The 8,389-nt window shown below is 52.1% G+C and overlaps 1 protein-coding gene across 1 annotated transcript; it reads right to left on the reverse strand.

Moving 5' to 3' along the window:
• Positions 1 to 819: 819 nt before the first annotated feature.
• LGALS3 (galectin 3) lies at positions 820 to 5,668 on the reverse strand. The gene is made up of 7 exons (XM_042047703.1): positions 5,591 to 5,668; positions 3,280 to 3,333; positions 3,130 to 3,152; positions 2,369 to 2,842; positions 2,132 to 2,220; positions 1,703 to 1,871; positions 820 to 1,075 (listed from the first exon to the last, which is right to left on the reverse strand). Exons 3-7 carry the CDS (start codon positions 3,145 to 3,147, stop codon positions 920 to 922), a joined length of 906 nt encoding a protein of 301 aa, XP_041903637.1. The 5' UTR covers positions 3,148 to 3,152; positions 3,280 to 3,333; positions 5,591 to 5,668; the 3' UTR covers positions 820 to 919.
• Between the last annotated feature and the right edge of the window lie 2,721 nt (positions 5,669 to 8,389).

Below are 8,389 nucleotides of genomic sequence, written 5' to 3' on the forward strand. Positions count from 1 at the left end.
CACAGACCAGGTTGCTCCAAGCCCTGTCCAACCTGGCCTGGAACACTTCCAGGGATGGGGCAGCCACAGCTTCTCTGGGCTGCTGGTAGCAGTGTGCTGCTCTAGAGTGCTGCATCTGCTGGAAATTTTAAGGACTCTGTTTGTAACTTGGCACTCCCAAGTATAAAAGGAATCACTGTTATAAAACAGCATGAGACACGTCAGAGAAATCTTTGGAAACTTCAGTGGTGGCTGTTGCACTGTTCTTGTTTTCCAGACAAGACTGCAGTGACTCACAGCAAAGGGAACATACTTCTGTTTTCTTTTTTTACCAGCCTGACTCATGAGGTGAATTTGCCAATAAACTTCCCCACCCTTGAAACTGGTCTTGACTCACACAGGGGTGATGAGTGGGGAGCAGCACAAGGCTCGTGACCCGTTCCGTGGAGTACGTAACACTCGGCAGGGTGGGATCTCCCTGGGCAGGGAACTGTACTTGGGACACGCTGGTTTGGGCCCCCAGCTGGGCTGAAATGAAGGACAGGGATGGCTTCTCCAGCCCCAGGCTTGCAGAGAGATTTTTCTTCCTCCAGCTCTGAACCCTCTCCTGAAATACTTCAGGCTCGGAGGCTGTCAGGTTTTCCCTGTGTTTCCTAGAGGATTGCTGCCCTTGGTGACAAGACCAGGGACAGAAGGCCACAGGCTCTATTCCCAAGTACTCCTCTCCACAGAAATCAAACTCCTTGTTTCTGTCTCTACAGCAAGAATTCAGCTCCTGCCACATCAGAACTCAGCTTGCCCGGAGGTCGTCGTGTCTTCTGAGATATTATAAAAAACAAATTTTTCAGGTAAAATGTTTTATTACCCCACAATGGTCCTGGGAGAAGGCACTTTTGTTAGACCATAGAAGGAGCACAGTTTGCCCAGAGTTCCCCCCCAGTTATATCATGGTGGGCACGACGCTGGTGAGGGCGATGTCCCCCCCGATGCAGAGCTTGGTGACCTCGTTCAGCCTCTTCTCGCGGAAGTTGTACTGCAGCAAGTGAGCATCGTTCACGGCCACCTTGAAGTGATCCGTCTCACAAAGGATCTGGAGCTGAAAAGAAAACCCCAAATCAGCCCCAAAACGCATTGGATTTGTTCTAGAAGAAGTTTAAAGCTGCAGACTGGAGCAGGCTGGCACTGGCTGGAGGCTGCTGCCAGCTGAGTCCAGCCCTGGGGCATGTGGAGGAGCTGGAGCTGCAACATCAGTGACCTTTGCCTTCCCAAAACTCTCCTGTGGTCTCCCTGCTCCATGTTTTAGCCCAGTTTCTGCCTGCTCATCCCTATGCCAATCACTCAATGCAGAATTGCACAGTGTGAACCTCCTTTATAGGAAAAAAACCTCGTGAAGAGCTGCCAGCAGGGAAAACACGCTACAGAAACCTGTCCAACCACTGCTGCAGAACAACAGTGTAAATAAGGAGGGTTTCATAATCCATGGGGATAGCAGAAGGGGGGAGAAGTTATGCCCTGGGCAGCTGGAGCTGCAGGAGGGGGTCAGAAGAGCTGGGGAGGTGCTGTGGGGACAGCCAGGGAAGCACATGGGGTGGCTGCCCCAGAAGCACCCCTGGGAGCTGATTCCCGTGCTAAAGCATCAATGTCCTTACACAGGTCTTGTTGCCTAAACCCTCTCAGTGCTTTTGCTGCACTGAGACTGAGCTGGAATGGGTTTTTCTGGTACCTTGAAGGGTTTTCCAGCTTCAAATGGAAACCTGGGAGCTGTCCTTTCCTCCTTCCCCCAGTTATTCTGGAACTTGGAATTGCAGACAATTACTTTCTTGTGGTCTTCGTTGAAGCGGGGGTTGAAGTGGAAGGCAACGTCATCCCCTCTCTTGAAATCCAGTGAAAACCTGCAAAGACAATAATGGAATTGCTGCTTTTGCCACAAAAGCCCTGGACTCTGTTACAGGGCTTCCCAAAAACAGCAGGAAGAAAACCCCACAGACCCCGCTGGGCAACAACAGTGCATTTACACATTTATTTAGGGTAATATTTGATGGTACACCAGGCAGGTGTTATGCAGGAATGGAAAGCAAATTCCAGCCCTCCCTGCTCCACCCCCAGTGCCCCATGGAAACCCCCCACCCTCGGAGCTGGACGCCCCCAGTACCTGTTTGGGTTGGGGTTCACGGTCCCAGTGATGGTGATGAGCAGCCGAGGGACGAGTCCTGCCTGCAGGGGCAGCTCAAAGGGGACTTTCTGGGAGACAACAGGGATTTGGTGTCAACAAAAAATCATGTCAGAAGCCAAATGCCACCCTAGGGATAACCAGCCCCAGGTCCCTCCTGTGGCCAAGCAAAACCAGCTACTGAAGACACAGAAACCCCCAAAATGATGGAGCCATTACCATTGGAGGAGTCGGTCCTCCCTGAGGAGGAGTTGGTCCTCCCTGAGGAGCTGAAGGCCCCAATCCAGAGCCACTGGATGGTTGTCCTGGGGTGGGAAACGGCCCTGTTGCTGCTGGCGCTCCAGGGAATGCTCCAGGTGCTCCAGGGAATGCTCCAGGTCCTGTTGGTCCTCCAGGATAAGCTCCAGGTGCTCCTGGATATGCTCCTGGTCCTGTTGGTCCTCCAGGATAAGCTCCAGGTGCTCCTGGATATGCTCCCGGTCCTGTTGGTCCTCCAGGATAAGCTCCAGGTGCTCCTGGGTACGCTCCTGGTGCTCCAGGACAGGCCCCTGGTGCTCCAGGATAGGCCCCTGGTGCTCCAGGATACCCTGGGAATGTCCCAGGAGCTGCTGGTTGGTTCCCCCAGGAGGGCCAGCCCTGGGCAGGGGGGGCACAGGGGGCTGGGTTGTTGCTGTTGGCCAAGGCATCGGATAACTGGGGGCAGAGGAGAAGACAAGGGTCAGGAGGGGGAGATTCCTCCTGGGATCACGTTGAGTTCTCCAACATCCATCTTTGGTAGCCTGAAGCGTGTGCTGAGGGCAAGAGTTCAACTCTCAGCTGCCCCCCAGTTTTTTCCAGAAAACGAGTGCTGATGCAGCTGGAGAGGATTTGGGGATTTACACAGGTTAGCAAGGACACACTCCCTCCCATCCCAGCCAAAGGTCTCTGCTTCGAGGCCACAGCCACAGCCCCCATGGTTTTTGAAAGAAATCCATACTTACGGAGAAACCGTCTGACATTTTTCCTGAAACAAAAAGACAAAGGAAGCTTCAGTCATTTTTAACCTGCACCCTCCAAAAACCAGAGATTTTTGAGGGGAGTTACAGTTTACAGTGGCAATTGATGGCAATTACTGAGTTCTCATCACATACCTGCCCAGCAGAGCCGACAGCTCCGGTGCCACAGAACAAATCCTGGTCCAACACCTGTGGGATAAACGGGAGTGACTGCCATGAGCAGCCCGAACGCTCCGGGGTGAGCCCAGCCCAGACACCCTCCGGATGAAATCCACCACTGAGCTTACAACACTCTCAGTGTTATTCACTTCCCCAGCCCTGAGGCACCATCCGGGAAAGGATTTCCATTAAAAAACCCAAACAGAATTCCCGGGGGATGCAGGAGGCACAGCATCAACCAGGAGCTGCGTGCGAGCTGCAGATCCAGCACAGCGCATCGGGGACGCGCAGCCACCCCGGGACTGGGCTGGAATGGGGAGAGGAGGGCGGCAGCCATGGATACAGGTCCCCTTCCCCCTCCCATGTATCCACAGTTGTCCCATTCCGGCCAGAGGGCACCGTGGGAGGGACACGGCGGCTCCGGGCCAGCGGATAAAAGCTGCATTGCAAGTTTTATGAGTCCACGACGCGGCCTGGCCGAACACACACCTGCCTGCGCACAGGAATAGCCCGAGCTGGGTTCCTCCCATCAAAGGGAGCATTCATAAGAGAAGGAAAAAGGGACAGCCAGAAACAGGGAGAGAAAAGGAAAATTCCAAATTTAAAGCAGAGAAGGCAAATTCTCTTTGAAAGAAACATTCGGGTGCTCAAAGCTCGCAGGCGGCGCGGCTGCCCTGCCGCAGGAGCAACAAACCCCCGAGTTTCACACCCAGCAAATAACTCCTCTCCCTGTAAAACACTCATTCTCCTGAGCCCACGGGGTTTTTAAGGCAGCATCCAGCAGCCCAGACTGTTTGAACAGCCCATATCTTCCAAAGTTTTATTTGCCTTCTGGGTTCTTTTTAAAGCCCTTGGGTTTGCCATCAGTTTGGCAGGTGAAGCCAGGGGTGCACACACAGCTCCTGCTGACTCCCCTGGCCTGGATCCGGCCAGGTCAGGTTTGCTCCATGGTTGCCAGCGGCTTATGCTGCTCCAGTGGGAGGTCCTGCACGATCCCCCTGTTCCCCTGGAATACCTCAGGGAGCAGCAGTTTTGCTCCCCTTGGCCCTGGTGGGACAGGGTGGCCGGAGTCTCGTGTCTCCCAGCTGGGTCTGGAGACAGGTCTGGACAGCTTGCTGTTTGTAACCAAAATCTCCAAAAACCACTAATCCTCTGCCACCAAAGGGTGCAGTCGGGCTTGGAGCCCGGTGTCACCTTTCCTGTCACTGCAGTGTTGGAGCTCTTGGAGCTCTCTGGAAATGCCCCTCTGGGTTATTTGCCTGCTGCTGTGGGAAGGGGTTTTCTCCCACCTTCTTCAGCAGTGCCCCAATGATGGATTGCAGAGAATCACAGTATCACTGGGGCTGGAAAAGCCCTTTAAGACCATTGAGTCCAACCATTCCTCCAGCACTATGTCCCCAAGTGCCACATCCACACGGCTTTTAAATCCCTCCAGAGATGGGGACTACAACATTGCCCTGAGCAGCTGTTCGAGGGCTGGACAACCTTTTCCACGAAGAAATTTTCCCTAATATCCAATTAAACCTCCTCTAGTGCAATATGAGGCCATTTCCTCTCATCCTGTCCCTTGTTCCCGGGGAGCAGAGCCTGAATCCCTCCCAGATCCATCCTCCTGTCAGGGAGTTGTGCAGAGCCACAAGGTCCCCCCTGAGCCTCCTTTTCTCCAGGCTGAGCCCCTTTCCCAGCTCCCTCAGCTGCTCCTCATCGAGTACTTGGGCTCTGATTTCCAACAGCATTTGCGCAGCTGAGCTCAAACTCACTTGAGTGAGAGGCAATTGAAGCAGCACTCCCTAATTAACTGTATTTTTTATGTACTAATACGATGATCTGCCGGGGCAGAGGATCAGCTGCAGGAAACATCCCAGAGCTGACGTTCGTGAAGCACCCCAAACATTCCCTATATTCACAGCAAGTGGAAAAAAACTTCTGTTTGGGAAAGAAACACCAGTGCTCTCCCCTTCGGTGCTATTCCTGCAGCTGCTCTCCTGGGTGTCCCAGCCTCCCACCCCCCACCCCGCAAGGATTTTGGGGCACGGGCAGGGCTGCCCAGCACCTCGCGAGTTGCGAACACCCTTCGAGCTCCTCCACAGTCACCATCCCACCATTATCCCTAAATCCAGCGAGGGCTTTCCGCGCGCCCCGAACCGCAGAGCCCGGAGGAGCTCACGCGTGTCCCACCTCGCACTCCGAGGGGACGAGAGCACCCCTAACCCTTCCTTTCCAAGGATGCCTGTGCCTAATCCCCCTGTTCTCCCCCGGGCTCCCCGCGGGAGCCGCATCCCCTCACCTGCGTGCGGCGGCTCCGCGGCGGCTCTGGGCTCCCGCACCGGGACCCGGCGGGACCCGCCCGGGGGCGGGGACGGGGCGGTGCCGGGAGGGTCCCCACGCCGGGGACACCCGTGACAGCCCAGAACAGCGAGTTATTTCCCCTTATCAGTGGTGACATCACCAACGGGGGATGTTAACAGAGAGTAATTTGGTTTTCTCGTGGTTTGTGGTTTGCTTCGCGCGGGTCCGTTCCACGCACGGTTCCCGTTTTCCTGCCCTGCCCACCTGGAGCCGCTGCCAGATGTTTTCCTTGCCAGCGGTTTGCCCGTGTCTCCATTGCCCTTGCCATCTCCTGTTTGCCCCATCCCCCCAGCTTTAGTGAAGCTCAGTAAAACACAAATTGGCTTTTAAGCTCTGAACATTTTCTCCTTACCCCCGAAATAATAAAAGCCAAAAAAAATCTTTGCTTCCCCCCGACGCAGCGAGGCCGGCAGAGGACGGGCTCTGGGAAGCTGTTAGAGGCAGCTGGAATTTCAACAAGCCCGATTTTATTTGAGGTTGAGGGTGAATCATCTCTGGTTTGCTCAATGGGCTCCACGGCTTGAAGCAATGGAAAAGAACGAGGTGGTTTTGTGCTGAAATCCTGATCTGCTGCACTGCGCTGCTGGGAGAAGGGAAAGGGAAGGAATTAGAATGGAATGGAATAGACTGGACTAGATTAGAATCAAACAGAACAGAGGATTTCAGTTGGAAGACAACACACAATGACCATTTAATCCACCTCCCTGACCAATTCAGGGCTGACCAAAGCTTACCAAGGGACGAACCCTCTAATTGGTGTCATCACAGATGTAGAAACTGCTTCTTTAGCTCAGCTAAAGGGCTCAGCTGATACTGCAGCTGATATCCAAAAAAAGGGCAAAAATCTGTTGACTTTGGGTTTGATTAATTTTAATATAAGTTCCTCTGGGTCAGCTCTGATTCTCTAAAAGATTTGACTTGAAAGAGGGCAGCCTCCTCTCCACTGGGGCTCCAGCCTGGATTTTAACATCCTTCAGCTTCATGTAATACTTGTCACAGGGATTCAGACCAAACTCGAGTGTGTAAAAATGCCAGGAATACCCGCGGGAATGGCTGAAAATTAAGTATTTCAGGGAAATATATATATTTATTATACTTTACATAAATATTAAGTCATATATATTAAGTATATCAGTACATAAGAAATACACTTAATTAGGGAGTGTTGCTTCACTTGCCTCTCACAGCACCCACCCCACTGTAAACAAACACTGCAATATCTTTGGAGGTGTTTTAGGGCAAAGGGAGCTGGAGAGGGTTCAAGCCAGTAATGCTGAAGGATCCTTGATCCATGGCATGAGGAGCTGGAGCTTCCCAAGTCTGTAATATAGACAAGGCTACATGAAATCCTTAATGCACAGATTTTTCCCTTCCTCCCTAAGAGTCTCTCGAGATGTATTTAGGAAGAGAGATTTTCATGGAAAACCCGTATTGCTATTTTCAGGATTTCACTCCAAGGCTTCAAACATTAACCAAAAAGGTTTGCCTGTTTTTGTTTTTTTTTTCCTGTTCCAATACCATAAGGTTTGTGCTTCCAGTTATGCAACAGACACATGATGTTAAAGAAAAATATCTGACCAAAAGTCAGTGAATACAGAAATCAAAACCAGAGCTAATTAATTCCTCCTTTTAAATAAACCAAGCTGCAGCGAGGATGATGAGTGAGGTTGGATGGGGCTTGAAGCAATCTGGTCTGGTGCAAGGCGTCCCTGCCCGTGGCAGGAGTGGAATGAAATGGTCTTTAAGATCCCTTCCAACCCAAACCGTTCCGTGATTCCATGATTCAGCATCCACGGAGTGGGTGCTGGAGCCCTTTGCACACAGAGCCAGCGATGCTCCTTATCTGAGTCATCCCACGGTGAGTCACAGGACACCGAGGTGTGGCCACTGAGCTTCACAGTTTTGTCTCCTGGGATCCAGAGAAGTGAAAGGTTGGTTTATTGCCATGAGTGAGCAGGGCAGGGCTGGAACACCCCAGCTTTGAGGGAGGCGTAAGACAAAGATCTCCTCACTGGCAGCATTGTGATGCCCTTGCAACCCTGCCTGTTCCAAAGTGGGTAAAGAATTAGTCGTGTCTCAAAAATCGATATATTCTGTGGGTTTGAATGTTTTTAAGCACTCCTAAGTGTCCTGCTTGGTTTAGAGAACCCTCAATATAAAACAAAACCCTCCTTGGTACCATGGATGATTTAAAACCCCAAACTGCAAACCTGAGGGGTGGGAGATGGAGGACCCAGGGAGGTGGATCAGCCATGAGACCACCCCATTTCTCAGGGATGTGCTCTCAACTTGCCCTTCACTGCAGCCAAACACTCTAAGCACGATTTGCTTCCCCCATTTTAGAATTCCCAGCATTTCTCCAACAGCAAGAGCCAGGTGATAGTGGCTGGGTTTGGCTGGGGGAAGTTGATGTTCCTCACTGCAGCTGGTAAAGGGCTGTGGAAAAAGACCTCACTGCAATAGATAATGGATCTCTAAAAGTTAAATAACTTTAAAGCAGTAATTTCAAACTGCTGACTGGAAATCAATAATCAGAAAGCTGCTCCTCTCTTCTTGATGGTAAATTAACGTGGAGGAAACCAGTGCAGAGGGCAAGAAGCTCCATGGCAGGAGAGATCCGCTTCCCTTCACAGAGCAGAACAAACCCACATCCACATGTTTCCCTGCCTTGTGATTTCTGTGGCCTGACTTGTGTGTGGGACTGGCAGCACCCACAGTGTGCAATGTTTGGGCTGCA

This window comes from Corvus kubaryi, unplaced genomic scaffold (assembly GCF_017639235.1).
Source record: "Corvus kubaryi isolate FWS band 111438036 unplaced genomic scaffold, C.kubaryi_AGA036_p1.0 66, whole genome shotgun sequence".
Taxonomy (NCBI): Eukaryota; Metazoa; Chordata; class Aves; order Passeriformes; family Corvidae; genus Corvus; species Corvus kubaryi.

Excerpts from the sequence above, each read along its gene's own strand:
- LGALS3 (XM_042047703.1), bottom strand. Across the intron at positions 2,221-2,368 it reads GAGGACCGACTCCTCCAATG|AAAGTCCCCTTTGAGCTGCC; the intron begins GTAATGGCTCCA and ends GTTGTCTCCCAG. Across the intron at positions 1,872-2,131 it reads GTGAACCCCAACCCAAACAG|GTTTTCACTGGATTTCAAGA; the intron begins GTACTGGGGGCG and ends TTGTCTTTGCAG.